Source organism: Syzygium oleosum, unplaced genomic scaffold, assembly GCF_021117445.2.
Source record: "Syzygium oleosum isolate NSW1041296 unplaced genomic scaffold, Sole_v2.1 Sole_v2.08, whole genome shotgun sequence".
Classification (NCBI taxonomy): Eukaryota; Viridiplantae; Streptophyta; class Magnoliopsida; order Myrtales; family Myrtaceae; genus Syzygium; species Syzygium oleosum.
In genome coordinates this window covers 3,378,124-3,396,426 of record NW_026607492.1, presented here as the reverse complement: position 1 = coordinate 3,396,426, position 18,303 = coordinate 3,378,124, and the positions used below count along the sequence as shown (strand labels likewise).

Here is an 18,303-nt window from a genome sequence, read left to right as displayed (position 1 = left end):
AACTTCTATTGAGCTAGCTAAAATAGCTTGTGGAGAGCTAATTCGTTTTCATCAAGTAGTCAAACGCACGCGGCAGGTGATGTAACATGATGATAAAGAGTCAATTTAAGGGCGAAAAAGCTCCTGATTCTGTAATGTCGGAAGTAAGACAGATCCGAGGAACCAAAAAAGTCGTCGGCTTGACATGCCATTCGCAGATTCCATCTTTTTTCTGGGTGCATAAATTTCTCCTAGATTAATAAGACAAAACGACCGAAGGGCTGGTGGCCTTTGATAGGAAGAAGACGAGCTGTACCCACTTTTCCACCAGGAAGGACCAATCGTTAATTTTTGTCCATACGATAAAGTCCTGTTGTTCTTCGTGTGATTGTCACATGTTCCCTGCTAGTCCCCTTCCAAGAAAATTCCACCTTAGGCACATATTCAAGGGCCGGGCGGGCTCGAGTGGGGTGATGAACTTTCGCGATTTTTTCTATATCGCTAGACTCGATCATGGAACCTATTAGTTCGAAGGGCCCACCTAATAAGCCTGCTCACAAATGGTGGGCTCGGGTGAGGCTCACCCGAGATCTTTCGAGTTCGCTTGTGTCGCGACCTAAAATTCCTCTCGGCTAATGGATTGTTAAGACTAGTTCTAATTCGGACCCTCCCAAGCCTCTACCAATTCGCAACTTAGGGTTTAAGTTTTTAACATGCAAAAGTTTTTATGCTTCTGAGTCGCCACTAATCAATTTATGGTAGGTTGATTAGAAACCTAAATAAAACATAGGGAGATATGTTTTATTCCTACGAACTGCAGATTCTAAGCCCTGGGACTTGATTACGCTAGATCCGGTCTAACGCCCTTTCGTACCTTTTCTTTTCAAAATGTTTTGGCGGGCGTTTGGATCCATTTCAACTTAGTTACTAACATGTGAGGTGTTCATGCGAGTGCGCAAACCACCAATTTAACACCCAGAAAGCATTAAATAAATTGCAAGTTTGGAAGAATTACTTACCTGGAAGCAACGTAAGCATCCGCATTGTTAGCTAGAAAATCACATTGACACCCTAATATGATTTCTAATTAACAAACAATTCACTCAATTTCTTTTTTTTTTGGATTTTCACTTATTTAAATGAAATCTAGCCTATATGCAATGACATGCGAAAATGACATGCGATTAATGCAACCTAGCATGCAAACTATATGTCGTGCGACGACGTGACCTATTTCTAATGACAAGACGAATGATTATTTTTGGTATTTTCTCAATTTAAATTCGGAATAATAAAAATGCCTAAATTAACATGCAAACTATGATGACTTAATCTACCCTAGCATGATTTCTTTTAGGATTTTTGTTAAAATTCGAAATAATAAAATAACCTGAATAATCTATTAAGATTAGAATATTACTTAATTTAAACTAGGAAATAAATCATCTCAAGTCCTAATCTAAATTAAATAACTACTCTATCTTCTAGATATATTTAGGATTCCTAGACATGCAAAAACTCTAATTCAAATCTAATTAATATTTTTTGAATTTTCTGTTTATTTGAAAAGGAAAGCAATTAAATAAACAAGGATAGCAACCACATTCAAAACGTCTACGCGATCCGCCATATTTGTTTCAAACTCGGATTAGGCACAAAAATCAAACTATCGGTCATATCTATAGGGTTATAGATATCGACGGAAAGCCGATTATTCAAATTTGGAAAGCGGATAAAAATCATTATCGTACCCAAGTGGTTATGGATAGGATAATAATTTTCCGTATCGCCGCGTATCGAACCTTAGGATAAGGTCGGATAGTCGTCCGTATACGTTGCTAAATTATGAAGTTTTCCTAATTTTGAATATTTAAAGATATTGCGGATATATCGAACATTATCCTAAGATATCTAAATATCCACATGATATTCACGAAATATTCAAACACCCATATTAGGAAATTAAATATTCTGAAAATATCGGATAATATTGAATTACCTAATTTGCAGATAATTCCCAAATTCAAATCGACTCGGGATCGAGTTTGCGGATCGTGATCGGACTCGGACGACGGGCGACGCGGCGTCGGCGCGGCGGCTCCCGGTGGCGTCCGGCGACGGGCGCAGTGGAGCGCGCGGTGGTGGCGGGACCAACGGCGGGAGACTCGCTGTGGTATGATGAATGACGCGGCAATGAATTTGGGTCTTGCTGGAATTGCTTGAAGACTCGCCTGACCTGAAGCGTGGACGGCTGTTGAGCGCGACAACGAGTCTTCGTGAAGGCTGCTAGGTAATCACCGGACGACGGGTGAAATATTTTGGACTTCACACCAAGGCGACTGAACACGATGGTCTCACCGGGAAAATCTTTTAGACTCTTTCTTTTTGTCTTCTTCTCTTTTGTGGCCAAAGTGTGTTCTCCCCCTTGAAGATGTAGAATTCACCGAGAGAGAAGAGAGATCCCCTCTTTTGTCTTTTCTTGGTCTTCTTCTCTGACGCTTTTTTTCTCTCCCTCTGCGGGGCTGTATTCTCTGTTTTGTGGCCGTGAATTCTGAATTGTATGGCCTCCCGTGAAGAAGCTTGGACTTGGGCGTGAATTGTTGAAGTGAAGCGTGGATGACCAGTGCACTCCGTCGCCAGCTTCTTCTTCCTTGTGTATTGTGGCGGGTGTTGCCGAGGAAACAACCCCAGCCTCCCTCTCTATTCCTTTTTTCTGCCGTCTCTCAATGTATCTCCTGTGCTCTCAAGAATTGTGTTCTAGGAATTATGAAAAGCCCCCCTAATTATGACGCATAACGACATATTTATATCGCAACCCTAAGTCAATTAATCGGGCTTCCTAGTCCTAATGGGCTTAGACTTAGGCTTTATCATTTAATTTTTATTGAATTCCAAATTGACTGAATTGATTTGGGCTTTTCTTTAATTAAGCTTAATGGGCTGATTTAAGCTCAAATTAAGATAACCAAGGCCTTTTAGACTTGTGATTTTCGGCCCCCGTCTTCCGAGTGCTCGAGCTCGGTTTACGCGATGAATTTTCAGCTTTCTCGCCACCGCCGGTCCAATGCAGGATGCAACTAACCTATATGAACTTAAACTATATGTTATGCAACCTAAATAGTTTTGTTTAGGGGTTAAAAATTTAATCCCTAATTTTCTATGCAAATTACACTAAATGATACGCCAAAATTTAGGTGTCAACAGCCTGTAATCTATGATGACAAACTAAAATTCTTTTCGAAAAATTTGACTTTTCAAATTTTGTAGCTCGCACACTTCCATGAATAGATATGTGGATTCACACATGACATAGATGATGTTTTAAGTTTTGGCGGAAAATTCCCTAATTTATTTATCCATCTTTGGATTCATAGATGATTACTTTTCTTTTCATAGTTTTTGTAAATTTATTGGTTATATACTTCTTTTCGATTATTAGACATAACCTTTTCAAGTGGACGAGTCTGGACGAGAGAGAGAAAGAAATTGCATTACAATCACAATGACACACAGCACAAGCTCTTGAAAAGGAGCAAAGAAAGCAATCACACTCCTTCACACTTTAGAATAAAAAATACGCTTTCAGACTGATAAACATAACATATATAGCAGCATCATGCAGCTTGGCTCAACGGCGAGACAGCGCGATGGCGGACAGCAGGATTAGGAGCACGAACAAGATGACTCCGCCGAACGACCCGATCAGAGAGCCCGAGATGCGCTCGCAGAAAGAGTGGAATTGCTGGCAGATGGAGAACCAGTTAGCCTTGGTGTTCCCTTTATGGGCCAAGTACACAATACCCGCCGAGGCCGAAGCTCCCGCCGTTAACAGCGCCAACATCGCCTGCAACAGTTGCATACCGTTCTAATTGGATGAGCTCATTTTGTTTGATCAGTGTGGAGTTGTGCATTTCATGCCTAATTCTTTACGACAATGTATGTTAACAAGAAGGATATACTACATTTGCATGTCCCTGTATCTTTTTGATGAAATCTTGAATTACAATCAGGAGATATGCTGGTTCAGAGTACCAATACCTATATAGTATAGCTACAAGTGTTCTAAGAAAAATGGTTCCTTCCAATCGACATAATTTACCGTGTCGAAGATGACCAAGACAATTCTACTATTTTGCGCAGCACTCCTCATGATGTGGAAGATAGAGACTGGGAGTGAGAGGACGAGGTAGGCGCAAACAATGGAATTAGCGATCACGAAAAACCTGTTCCATATCGATTAAGATGAGTGTTGCGATCACTTAATTTGCCAATGCAATCAAAAGGAAAAACAAAAGGAGCGAAAAGCTTACGTGAAAGTTGGGAGGTCGTCATATCTAGCGCGGAATCTGATGAACTGAGTGAAGAAAGGAAGCGTCTCATCCGTCGTCCCCATGGCTATGGCGCTCCCGAGGGCACACACGAATGCAAGTATCCTCAGCATAAAATCGAGAACCGACACTCCTTTGTTGACACCGTAACTTGCGCCGGAAGCTTTCGCAACCTCTCCGGCTTCGACTCCACCTGACTTCATTTTTCTCCTCTCCTCTTCTTCCGAAGGACGAGCTTATCGATCGGGGTATGTGGTTCTCTAGGGTTTGGGAGAATACTTTAAGAGCTCAAAGCTTGAATGTGCATGGATACAACGAGGGCTCATGACCATCTATATATATGCCAGGAAAAGTTGACAAAAAGGAGTTGCAGTAGGTTTTTGGCCAATGATCAATAGCAACTAAGAGTCACCATGTGGTGAAGTGTCTGTAACATGACCATACTGACTAAAGCTGAGTTTAGAGGGCATTTTTTAAGTGCTCACCTGCCCGTACTAGCTCAATTACATTGGAGGTGATGAGGGCATAAAGATTAAGATACACGTTTGTTGCGTCATCGCGTCTTCCAACTCCATTATTTATGGACCTTAAATGGAAAGTGGCTTCTAAACAAAAAAGGGAAGATACGAGAATCCACAACTAGTGCATATTTAGTACAGTACCATATCATTGATGCCTGTGTGCAATTCTACATGTTTTCCGCTGAGTGGAGTTTTGGCACAGATTGGAGCAGTTGGTGGTTTTGATTGACAATATAGCCAGGTTTGATGGGTCGTTGTGTTGTTGTTGTAGGCGGCTTCATCAGTGATATGAACAAATCCACTTGAATGTGTGCCCTCTTGTTGTGCTATCCTTTCTCTTATCGATTCTCCTGCCTCAGTTAAGCCTCTTCTTTCACTAACTTCAATGATCCTGACCGATTTGAGGGAATGGAGTTTTACGTGGACAAGGTTAGTTACGAAACTTGTGACTAAAATGCATAAAACAGTTGGAATATGTCGGAGCACCAGTGGTTACAGCACGTGATGGAAGAGTTTCTTCGTCCTACTTAACATGACTTCCGTTCGTTGCGACAATGCTTCGGCCACTTACTCGTAGCGATGGGGAGACGAAATTCATAGTCATTTGCCTTCATACTTCTATATATTCATAACCTTCTTAGCAAGTAAGCAAGAGAATATCTTCGAGGCTTCGTCCGATAATCGCGTGTATTCTGTTAGATATTTGACATTTCGCAGAAAGAATGAAAAGACAATTTCGTCGATTGCCAAATTCAATGGTTGTAATTTCGATGTTCAGATATCAAGTTGAAAGTGCAAGGCCAAGTCCAAGTCTGCCAATACTTAACTATTCCTAGACTGGTCAAATCTTAGATAGAAGCCGATTCACAAGTTAGCTTACAGAACCATGTCAACCAAAAGTATGTTAATTGATGCATTCAAAACATTCAATGACAATTGTTACATCTCTTTACAAAACCGAGTTTGATACTCCTTGAACCATTGTTCTATTATGTCCCTATTGTTGCCAAACATATAAAATTTGTTGAAACCTAAGTCTAGAGTCTAGATTGACCAAAAAAGAAAGAAGTCTAGAGTCTAGTTAAGAGGCACTTACATCAGAAGCCCTACACAACTGCCAATGTACAGTCTCATGATATGGATCGACCAACTTCATTCAAGAGGCCTGAGAACATGTTTCGAGCTCTCCCTTCGCAGGCAAACAGGAACGTCATTCTCATAAAGATAATCGCATTGCATGGTTTGCATGCAATACCACAGATTTCTGTCTGGCTAAGTCAAAATTTGTAAACTCATCTGCTTAAAAATGTTTCTACATCCTTGATAGAGGCTAAAAGCAAACCAGGAGACATTCGACGGACATTCCTCCTGGATATTTCCGAAAATATATGTTGAATGAAATCAATGGACCAGAGGGCTATTCAAGAAAGGCACATTTACATCTGGTCACTCGAAAAAGTTGCCTGTGTGTGTGAAGCAAAAGAAGTCTGGGATGGTTTTACATAGCAATTTTTCTATAATTTTCTTGAAGCGAATCCACTTCCTGAAAGAAGCCGCGATAGGAAACCCCCATTGCTCTTGTCATCAGCGTTGACCTCTGGTTTGTTTAAAGTGCTTATGATAGACCATTGTGCGTCAAAGTCCGGTTCATAACCGATATTTTGCATGGCTCGCACAAGGTCAGATGCCCTTTCAGAATTATTCTCACAGCAGTATCTGTTTATCACAAGCCGATACATCTCCCTGGTTGGGAGTTCACCGACCTGTGTCATTGAAGCCAGCAGCTTCTCTGCTTCTGTGGTTTCTCCAACTTCGCAACATTTTCGTATGAGTGCAGCCCATGCCTGCATACTCGGTCTCAAGTCCCTACTCAACATCTCAGCATGAATATCCAACGCTAGCTTCAATTCATTACTTCTGCAGAGACCACATGCGAGAGAATCGTAGCAGGAAGAAGTAGGAATGCTTCGGCTATTCAACATTATGTTCATAAGATGGACTGCCTTCTTCATTTTTCCTTGACGAGACAACTGCTTGACGAGACCATCATAAATGACACCATCAGGAACCAAATTTTTCTCTACCATCCGATCCACGAACTTTTCTGCTTCACCAAGCTTACCATGAGAAAGGAGACCTTTAACCACAGCACTTTGAATGGTTGAATGAGTGATCCAGCCCCTAGATTCCAGTTCTTGACTCAACCATATGCACATTCCAGGATCCGATAATTCACTTGAGCAGGTAATGATACTCCTCAAACTGCGCTTACTCGGAGTCAGTTCCTTGGAGATCATGATCGATAGATAATGCAAAGAACTGGAGAAGTCCATAATTTTAGAAAACCCATGTACAAGAAAATTGTAGGTGACTTCATCTGGCTGCAATTTCTTCTCTTGCAGCTCATCCAAAATTTTCCTCACAAGAAAGATCTTTCCAGATGAGAAAGCATAGAAAATAAGTATGTTATAGACGATGAGGCCATGAGAGTTGCTTGGTCCCACCAGAAGCTCTTTAAGGTTTAATACCACATGGGCCTGCCCTCCTATGCACATCAAGCGGCCAATCATCCTAAAACAGGAAACAGAGAGGCTCAAATTTCTTCTCAGCATATAAGCAAGCAACTCCTTAATTTTCCATAAGTTGTTTGCTTGACAAATCCCCCACACCATTACAGCACAGGCTTCAGCATGTGGACTCATTCCCTTTGAGGATAGATCCCAAAATAAATTTGACGCTTCTTTTAATTCACCTGCCATAAAATAACCCTTTAGTAAAGCACAATGAGCAGAAAGTGACAAGGAAGAATTATCTCCTGGCACAGCCTTGTTTACTGCAATTGCTTCAGTAAACCTTTTTGCTTTGCAAAGAAGAGGAATTAACAAAACTGAAGCATCTGGATGAGGGAACAGTCTCTTGGCTTGCATGGTATCAAATATACTTAAGGCTTCTAAGTATTTCTTTTCCCAACAAAATCCCCTTATAAGGTGAGTATATGCCGTATCCTCTATTAAGCAACCCCTCTGATGCATTTCTTTCACAAGTGTATATGCAATGGTACTTAAACCCGCATCACAGAGTTTCTCAAGGAAGACATCAACAACATTAGAGAGAGGGAAGCCCATAAGAGTGCTTTCAAAAAGCTCTAGTGCTTCACTGATCAATGCATCCTGGATAAGACAACCAACAAGAGCTTCAAGGTCTTTCAGTCCTGGAACCCACTTAGATTCTCTAACCAGATCCAAGCAACCACTAATTTCTCTCAGAAATCCTTTCTCAGAAAGACTTGTCATAAAGATGTTATAAGTCTCGTTCTCAATCACTAAGCCTCGTTCCTGCATCCCATCCAAAAGAATCCTAGCCTTTTGTCTGCATCCTCTCTTGCTGTAAAATTGGGCGAGCAAGTTGAGAGTTTCTGCATCTAACTGGCTGATAGATCTAGGCATTTTCTCCAGAAGATAATCTATACGTTTGACAGAAGGATAAGATGTACAAATCCCCTTGACTATAGCCGACAGGACAGACAAAGACAATTTTTGCCCCCATTGAACCATTTCGTCAACCAACCTCAATGCGTATTTTAGATTTCCATGCCTGCACTGTTTCATCATGAGCGAGTTAAAATCAGGAAGGAAAGAGTCATCGAGGATCCCATTTATTCTTTTGTCAAACTCATCAATATCTGCATCCAAATAAAGTCCATTGCCAAGATTATCATAGAACTCTGTCCTTGAAAATTTGGTATCACTGTCTCTCTTCAACTTCACATCTAGTGGACCGAAACCCAACATTGTGAAAGCCTTTGAAAGTGGATCCTCAGTGGAAGAAAGATGAATTAGATGAAGTTTCATCATTCTGTCAACGACAGTCCTAACTTCATCAAATTTTCTAGCTTTACAATACCCTGCTAAGAAAATTTTGTAAGTTGAAATATTCGGTGTTGCGCATCTCTCCATCATCTCATCAAGAATATGGCATGTATGCTCCCACATACCCTCTTTAAAGACTGCACTAATTATAGCATTATACGAACGTATATCTGGTTTGAAACCTCTTCCCAATACTTCCGACAAATAAACAAGAGCACCTTTCAAATTTCCTTCACGACAGCACCAACCTATTAAGATTCCAAAGGTTATTTCGTCAGGCTTGAAACCTAACTTCTCCAATTTAAGTCTAAACTGGTGCACCCTCTCTAAGCCAGAATTCAAACAGAGAGCATTTATCATCCTATTGCCGGCTTGAACATCCGGTGCACGGTTCAACTCAACAAAGAAACTCAGCAGATCTTCAAAGTCTTTCTTCTCACAATATGCACAAACAATTTCAAATAGAACTGAGCTACACGGCTCATATCCACAACCAGCAGCCTTCTTGACGAGATTTCTCGCTTCCTGAATTTTGCCTTCTTCGCAAAGTAATTTAATAGCAGCACCAAAGTCTACTTTCTGAGCATCAAAGCTAATTCCACTGTTGATCATATGAAGAGAAACCCTAAGAGCCAACTGAGGTTTCTTCCTTCTAACTAAAAGTTCAATAAGCGCGTAATAACAAGAGCAAGCCGGTACCAAACCTCGGCTTGACATTTTATCAAGCAGGTAGAGGCTCCTCTCAAAATCACCAACTCCAGCGTACCTCTCAATCAAGTCACTGAACATTTCATGACCATCCAACGGAATTCCTCGGCTTTCGATATCCCGCAGCAACAACTCAGCTTCTCTAAGTAGCCCAGCCCGCGCTAGCATCGACCCCATGAGTTCGTATGCTCGGGGGAGATGCTCAAACCCCTCACCCCGTTCCATCGGGAACTTGAAAACTTCCCACAAAGACTCCACCTTTTCGACTCCAACCGCAACCCTTTCAACCTCGGACGAAAACCCCGACAGTATTCGGAGCACATCCCGAGGTTTCAGCTCAGAAGCTCTAAGCAGACCACGGGCAGTGTCGGGTATCACGTCGAAAATCTCGAAAAGAAGGTCCTTGAGGGAAGCGTCCCCACGGGTCTTCACCTTCTTCAGGTCCTTCCCCTCTGACGGACGAGAACACCTGGACAGAACCGATTCCGCAATGCCGTGGAAACCTGACGAGGACGACGGAGCGTGCGACGGCGCGGCGGTCTGGTCCCCGGGAGACGGTGGCGATCGAGGGGCGCCGTCATCGGCGAGAGCGTGAACGACGGCGAAACGACGGTCGGCGAGAGAGGAGAGAGGAAGAACCTGCTGCTTGACGTGGGAACGGGAGAGGGCGGCGAGTCGGAGCATGAAACGCCGTCCGCTGGTGTCGCCGGGGATCACTCTGGCAGCGCCATGGCCGACCCCGTTCGAACTTTTCTTGTTGAAAGTAAAATCAAATTAAATTTTTTATGTATTATTTTTTGGAAAAATTTCAAATAAAGGCACGAAATACTCTTATATTTTTCAAATAATGACCGATCAGATCGTTTCAAATAAGAACTTTTGACCGGCCGGTGACTATTCCATCATCGAAGAACGAGTGTTTTAGTTAAAAAAAAAATTTATAAGTTTATTTATTTGATTTTTTTACTTTCCTTTTCTTTTCCTTTTCTTTTCCTTTTTTTTCCCTTTTCCTTTTTTCTTCTTCCCCCGGCCGTCGTTGCGCCTGGCTAGCGACCTTCGCCGGTCTCAGGCGAGGGCCGCCCTCGCTAGCATCGAGCAAGGGTCACATCATCTGGGTTGGGTAGGCTTCGCTTAGCCAGCATGGCCTGCAGAGGGAAGAGGAGAAAAAAAAAAGAAAAAGAAGGAAAAGAAAAAAAGGAAAAAAAGTAAAAGATTAAAAATTCCCTTCGGCCGATGAGTTTAGGTCCTTATTTGAAACTAATATGATCACTTTATACCCTTATTTAAGATAAGGTCCACTTTCGATCCTTATTTGATAAAATGATAGCACTTTAGACTCTTATTTGAGACAAAGTCCACTTCAGACCCTTATTTGAGAAAATGAAGACACTTCAGTTCTTTATTTGGAATTTTCTCTTCTTTTTTTTCGTGCCATCTATCTTAACTAAAATTAAAATTCAAAACATATTGTTTAAAGTTTGATGCGTTTAGTATAAAATGAAAATCTGGTTTTTAAAAGTTAAAGCAAATCCATTGCCCAAATGTCAAGACACCGCTGTACTTTGTACTAACAACACAATATTCAATCATCTATGCCAGCAATTGAGTCACGTACTTGAATTTGAAACTTACCGGCCTAAGAAAAGGACAAACTACATGAGTTTCTCGATTTTTTTTCCTTTTTTGTTCGATCTATAATTCTGTGTACCAACGATGACGGCGATCCAGCACGACCATGAAAGTGCCATTTGCTCGTGTCCCTAACCAAAAACTGTACCCTCACATTTAGTGGAAGATGTTCCCATGATTTTTTTCCTTAATATCAAGAAGTCCCATTTCGTGTGTTTTTGATATTTAGCTCGTGAAATATCTAACTGATTTCGACAAATTTTTCATTAATTGAGATTCGATTTAATTGATGTACGATATTATTTATCTTATCGGCAAATCAGCAGCTGCTAGTGTCTATACGCTCCTACCAAGCTAGCGGCGAGGTTCTTGCTGGAGGTAGGCCGACAAAGATGGGCTTGGGAGGAGCTCCGACCCGGCTTTATGAAGATCCCTCGGCACATGCGGCCAAGCAATGCCGAGCCCTCGACTATGGGCTCACCGGTGCCCGCCCGATCCTTTCCATGCATTTCTTCACAGCACGGGGGGCTCGATCCAAGCCGGCCGACGGGAGTACACCCGGCCCTGCCCGGCCTAGCCCCACTCGGCCCGGCAGATCGAGATCAGAATCCCCGCACCGAGAGAGAGAGAGAGAGAGACCGGGACGTTAATGTTGTGCTTCTAACTTATGCCAGGGGCGAAGCAAGGGGACATCTTGGCAATGTCATATGCCAGGTTCATGCAGGTGTTGGCAGGTGAGCAGACCGATTTGCAGGTGGCGGATCGCCTCCCAGATCTACCTAAGCAACCCAACAGTTATATGGGGTCACATCGTGCCGATCCCCAAGTTCACCTCAGCTTTCCGCATTGATGAAACACCCCAGCTGCTGCACCATGTCGCGACTCTCCAGGATTTTTACCAGGAAAAAACTTTACCGCCACCACCTCGGGCACGTCCAAGCGAAATCTCGTACGTTCGAGGCACGCGAGAAAGCTGTCACATGATGATGTTGTTCAGCATCGCTCACGATCGAAGCTGCGGTCCCCCCCCTCGGCATTGGCGAGCTCGGAGCCGCCTGGCCCGCGGAGGAAAAGCGATTTCCGAGTTTTGAAAACAATAGGGTCGCCACCGGACGGTTAAAATGAATAAGGCAAATGGCTAATATCGCTTCGTTAAATCTTTTACTTTTTCTTATTTTATTAGGATGAGTATAGAGAGTCCAGACTACATGGAAGCTCGTGAAATACTCTGCAAAACTTATCAACCACGCAATTACATGCCTTCAGTCTATCTAGGCGGACCTTATCTAAATTACCATGCTCGTAGTCGATGATATCTAAAGGAGCGACCTCCGATTCCGCACTGGAAATCCCCTGAATTTTGTAATCGATTTCGCCAGCCCCAGAATCGCTTTATTAAATTTCGAGCGCGAGAAGAAAATATTTCGGCGAACCATATATGCCCTAGTGCGTGCAAGTGGGCTTTATCTAGAATCAATTGCCCGTGGTCGATGATATCTGAATGAGCGACCTCCAGTTCCTAAAGTGGTAATCTCTGAATTCTCGAACCGATTTCGCCTAACCCTAGAGTCGCCTTATTAAATTCCGAGCGTGAAAAAGGAGATATTTAAGGGAACCGTATGTGCCCTACGGTTAATAAATGAGAAAGGACCTACACTTGGATTCCATGCTTGTCAAAAGGGACGACCTGCATGTGCCATTAACCCCGGGATCATGTCGATCATAGAAGTCTCTCATTAAACGAAGGGACCACAAAGACAGGGGAACATGATCATGCTCTTGCAATTTTTAGCAATTGTAATCAACATGTATTTATTGTTACGGCCGAAATCAAACTTGTGGATGTTGTTATTAATCCGGTTGCTGGATGGACATCGTGTCGCTTTTTTTTTTCCCGGATCGAGAACCAGAGATCGAGGATGTGTAGTAACGGTAAGAAAGACAAACCGAGTTCAAATGGGATCCAAAGCCTTGGATGGGAAATAGAATCGATATCGTAATTACTCGGAAATGTCAAGGAGAAATTCAGACTCGGTATGTGAATCATTTTTATACAAAGGCCTCCGCATGAGCCGTTCAACCGCGGGTGGATTCGACATGATTTGATAACTCGTGTAAAGTGGACCGACATAAATCGAGAGCATCTAATAATCTTCCCTTTCTTTTTTCTCCGCGCCCGGATGCATTTCCCGCTAAATTTGAAGGCGTAAGCTGAAAATTTTGCATGGGAATTGGAGCCAAAAAAAGCAAAGAAACTACGAGCCAATGCATTTCCTTTATTTGGATCCTCTACCCTTAATTCCAAGCCTTTATGCCACGAATAAGGCCAAGTTCCAAACATATCAGAATTTTCACCCGCGACAACAATATCTTGACTTTTCAAACGATCCAAAAAATTTCACCGACTTTCCCCGAGAGATAAAAATACCCACCGTTAAATTTTCCTTCTATGCAAGTCGATGTGACATATGAAGTGGCTAACAGTGCCGACGTACACCGAAAAAAAAAGAAAAAAAGAAACGCGCCTGTTGAGCCAAACGACTTGGCAGACACATCAGCAGAAACCAAACAACATGGTCTCTCTAAAACATCACCGCGTTGATTCCTCTTAATAGGACATACTCTGCTTCACATTAACATGATTCTTTGAGACATCACTCTTAGTCACGTCACGCGTCACATAAATTCGCTGAATTGCGAAATTTAAGGATAAACAGTATTGCTGCTCGAGTTAGAATTTGTGGACATTTTCACGTCATTTGAGAGAAGTCGAGCTATCTTTGTTTTTCACAAGATAAAAAAGTTTTTTAACGGTTCTCCTGGATTTTGCCAACAAAGTAACAGGTTCGATACGTCCATACGAAGACAGCCAAATTTTGACCTGAAGATCCCTCCTTTATCTGACTCAAGTGCAGTCGTTGCAGAGATATTTTATGCTTTTCTGTGGATTCTAACCATGCACCAGAGAACCAAAAAAAAAATTGAAAAGACACAGTGCCACGGACCAATAATTGCCCATAAGAGGGTACTCAACCTTTAAAACGAGTCTCGATTTTGCTTCTCAGAAAAAGGAAATTCTCTTCCCGTCCCGTGAGATTTGTGCGGGAAGTCGGTATATTAAAATGTTGTGTGCTCGAAAAATGACTTTGAACTGTCGTGATCGGTGAGATTCGCGTGAGATCCGTGTTTTTAACGGTCTAAGATTCGTGGGAATAACTTGCGCAGCTGATTTGTAAGCTAAAGACCTCCCGGTCCCTGCAAATTTCACTTCCAACAGCCCACTCTGGATTCATGTTGGACACAGTCAGTCACCCGCCTGCCCCATCCAGGACTACACTTACCAGGTTTGAATGCGAGCCTGCATCGTTGCCACAGTCACTAACACAGATTATGACACGAATGAGAGAGAGAGAGTGTGTGTGCATGTGAAGTTTTCTACAATTTGACATATGTGCAGTTGAATGGACCCAAGTACTTCATAAGATGTCAAAGAACTTTCTGTCAGTTGTGATGTCGACGAGCCTCTATTTATTCTGCTCCATCTTCCCTCCTCATCTTCCACAAACTCATGCATTTTCTGTGCATCTTCTCTCCTTTCAAAAGGGTTGAGTTATAGTCTCTTTCATACACAGTCCTGCTCTTGCCGTCTCTCTTCTAACTTTGCTTCCGAGTCTGAGGTATGGAGGCAGTAAGAATGAGGTTCAGTTCAGTCCGCATCAACAAAGCAAAACGTCTCATGAAAATCGTGTCGGTGCAGGGCAAAGAGAGATGGTTTCTCTAGGATTCCTGGTGGTCGGCTTGCTCTCGCAAATCGTGCCGGTTTCCCGCGCATACGGATATTACGGCGGGTGGACGAATGCTCATGCCACCTTCTATGGAGGAAGCGATGCTTCGGGAACAATGGGTAAGCATTTTGTGGACCAAGTTAATTAAAACAATTCAAACGTTTAAGCCACCACGTTAGGAATTTTGACGTATTGAATGTTTAATCTCACTCTTCCTAATACCAAACTACTTTTCTTTTCCTTCTTTATGTTGTTTGTATGAATAGGAGGGGCTTGTGGGTACGGGAACTTGTACAGCCAAGGGTACGGCACAAACACAGCTGCACTAAGCACTGCCCTGTTCAACAACGGGTTGAGCTGCGGCGCGTGCTTTGAGCTCCGGTGCGTGAATGACCCGCAATGGTGCCTCCCGGGCACCATTGTGGTCACGGCAACCAACTTCTGCCCACCGGGAGGGTGGTGTGACCCTCCTCAACTCCACTTCGACCTCTCCCAGCCGGTCTTCCAGCACATCGCACAGTACAGGGCCGGGATCGTCCCCGTGGCCTACCGAAGGTATAGCCTAGACATCAGTTGCTTCCTGTTGAGAGGTTCTCATATATGGGTGCACAAGTCATGCTACTTCTTAGGTAGTAAAAATTATAGTCGAATCTAGTGATAAATCGCTTAATATAGTTCTTTTTTTACTGAGCACATATTATGCTGTCATCTAGACAATCAATTCGTTCGGGTTCGAATTTTGTCTTTCCCTCAGCAGAATAAAAAATATTGTGTTCTACATATCCAGTTGTACTACTCGGACGCCCATTTGGAGTCCTACCCTTCATTTGTCAATTGGTGCAATTTATACCAAGAAGTTTAGGCAAATTTTTCACTCAAATAGTTGAGTGCTGATCCCTCCGCGCTTTCATGGGGCTAATCGTGCTTCCCTCGTGACGGGTTCTTTTTTGCAGAGTGAGGTGCAGGAGAAGCAGAGGGATCCGGTTCACCATCAACGGCCACTCTTACTTCAACCTCGTGCTCATAACCAATGTTGGCGGAGCCGGGGACGTGCACTCCGTGTCCATCAAAGGATCGAGGACCCGGTGGCAACCCATGTCGAGAAACTGGGGACAGAACTGGCAGAGCAACTCTTACCTCAATGGACAGACCCTCTCTTTCCTAGTCACCGCCAGCGACGGCCGGAGCGTCGTGTCCTACAATGTCGCCCCTTCTAGTTGGTCCTTCGGACAGACTTATACTGGAGGCCAATTCCGATACTAATTATCGAACCCGTGCACACAACTTTTTAATAGCACAAGTTGTGCACTAGATTTTAAGTTCGAAAATCCAACTTGGATTTCTATGGTTTATTTTCCTGCTGTCCGCCGGTGATTGTTTCAAACCGGCCACGAATTCAATCAGCAAGTTGAAGTTGAAAGACTGAAGTCTCTATGGAATTGATGATTGAATCATTGTAGGATCAGTATACATGTCAGGAAAAGTCCTGGTCAAGTGCTTTTTTTGCTTGCTGAGTTTAGGCTGCTTCTGTAATCCAAAATATCCTGCTGAATGGATAAACAGCCCTCATGGTTATATTGGGCATGAATATTATCTTGGCTTGTTAGTGTTCCTCTATGGGATCTCAATCAAGAGCATACAAGAAATTTAACAAGACATCTCATATAAAGTTAAGTTATTTCGAAATCAGGAATCGAGGGTTATAGGCGGTTCAATTACTTTACATGTCCAGACACAAAGAAACTATATGAAGTCCTCGGTAGACCAGGGATGAGTATGACTAAGTCGGGTCTGAAGAATCTTGTGATCATCACGCTATCGACCTCATGACACGGTATCAAGAGCCAGCTTCGGATACCGCCATCGACTTGAGGGAGGATTAGAAACACGGACTGTATATAATTAGCGCCGTTCTCTCAAATACCTTAATGTTCTTTAAAGTAATCAATCGATTGCGCAAACTTGCAGCTATAGTTAAGAGATGAAACAAAGATAGCAACCACACGTATCTTTGGCAAGATATATAGAGAGTTGAGCTTAGTGCAAAGCAAACCCTCAAACTTTGAAAATGAATGCTCGAAAAGTAATGCAATCGACGCTCCCACGAAAGAGAAACCAACGTGCCATGTCTGTAGTGATTTGGACATAACTGAAAACCTATCCTGGACGAAGACATGGTTCAATTAATACAAGTGAAACGGGGCTCAGCGACCCACACCCGACCCAATCATAATGTATTTGCATGGTGCTTCCCTTCTTTAATTAATGCATTTTCCTCTCATGCGGGACCTCCTCCTTAAGTACTGCTGGTATACTTCCATTGCAGTATAGTACACACCGTGATCGACTTTGTTTTTTTGTTAATGGGGAACGCAAGATGTGCAGATCTAGAGAGATTGATTATCGGTTTCGTTTCTAGTGAATGAAATTGCTTTTGCTTCATCGGAATAGGAAATGTCCGGTCTAATTTTATGAGTTAGCAGATTAAAATGCGTAGTGTAACAGTTACTTCCATTTCATCTTTTCCACATCTTGCTCGTACAAAAATGTCTGGTTCTTCTTTGTTTCACTTCACTGCCGAGTACACTCTTGGGTAAGTTCAGTTGTCGGCAGATATTTTTACTTAGAATCACAAAACTTGGCAAAGCCAAGACCCAATCATTCTTGCTTTGCGATGCCGTACCAACGAGCTTGGTGTTGTACAGCTGCTCGTGAACCCACGGCCCTTATGGGTATCACCGAACGTGGTAGCTCAATAATAATGAAGGGGTAATCCGGTGATAAAAAGGTCGCGTCTGTCTTTTATGAAGTTAAGGGTCTTGAGCTATGATGTGAGTGAACTTCTTACCTATTTGTGCCTTGCGTATTCTCTATCTCGTGTGAAGAGACTTCTTGACTTTTGACACGCCGTGTATGAATAGATTAAGTAGTCATGACTCTAACCGAACATCTCATCGTGAGTGTTGGAGCCTTGTAACGTCTAGAGGAATAGTTAATCTAGTCGCCCCTCCCGCAACCTTTTCAAGTAACAAAAGGCTTCCATGTATAGTGTCACCTCCCCTACCAAATAAACACAAATAAGTAAGATAATTCATGGATTTCGTGGCATCGCATTACTATTTATAATAGGGTATCATGTGTTCCGATATACACATACAATACTCGGATCATACAAATTGAAATTTCACGGTATCAGCATATTTCTGTCATTTCGAAACTAATATGTGCTTGCATAAGAGAACGATTGATTAGTGGGCTTCTGGTTTAAAGTCTGCAATATCACCGCACTGCAAAACCATATCATCACCCACTAAACATGAGCATTTTGAACTGAATCTGAATGTTCTCAAGCCCTAAGCTTTCGCCAGGTTGTCGATGTCAAAGGGTATGCATTGAAGAAGCAAACTTCCTTAGTGCCATGTTGGGCAAGTGCAGGTAGATTTTCCGGGATCAAAGATCTTTCGGGTGAGACAAGGGAATTCAA

The 18,303-nt window shown here is 42.7% G+C and overlaps 3 protein-coding genes across 4 annotated transcripts; 1 reads left to right on the top strand and 2 right to left on the bottom strand.

The window, feature by feature from the left end:
• Positions 1-3,607: 3,607 nt before the first annotated feature.
• LOC115683660 (casparian strip membrane protein 1) lies at positions 3,608-4,912 on the bottom strand. Its single transcript, XM_030608225.2, has 3 exons — positions 4,290-4,912; positions 4,079-4,202; positions 3,608-3,823 (listed from the first exon to the last, which is right to left on the bottom strand). The coding sequence occupies exons 1-3, from the start codon at positions 4,508-4,510 to the stop codon at positions 3,608-3,610; spliced, it is 561 nt and encodes a 186-aa protein (XP_030464085.2). The 5' UTR covers positions 4,511-4,912.
• Positions 4,913-6,342: 1,430 nt separating this feature from the next.
• LOC115687875 (pentatricopeptide repeat-containing protein At5g15280, mitochondrial) lies at positions 6,343-10,089 on the bottom strand. Its single transcript, XM_030613580.2, has one exon. The coding sequence runs from the start codon at positions 10,087-10,089 to the stop codon at positions 6,343-6,345; it is 3,747 nt and encodes a 1,248-aa protein (XP_030469440.2).
• A 4,234-nt stretch (positions 10,090-14,323) lies between these two features.
• LOC115683653 (expansin-A10-like) lies at positions 14,324-16,421 on the top strand. Of its 2 annotated transcripts, none has more exons than XM_056313584.1 (4): positions 14,324-14,505; positions 14,792-14,938; positions 15,086-15,374; positions 15,773-16,421. In XM_056313584.1, the coding sequence occupies exons 1-4, from the start codon at positions 14,496-14,498 to the stop codon at positions 16,080-16,082; spliced, it is 756 nt and encodes a 251-aa protein (XP_056169559.1). In that variant the 5' UTR covers positions 14,324-14,495; the 3' UTR covers positions 16,083-16,421. The 2 variants fall into 2 exon arrangements, with proteins under 2 accessions (XP_056169559.1, XP_030464071.1); XM_030608211.2 differs by lacking the exon at positions 14,324-14,505 and adding an exon at positions 14,549-14,711.
• The last annotated feature ends 1,882 nt before the right edge of the window (positions 16,422-18,303 follow it).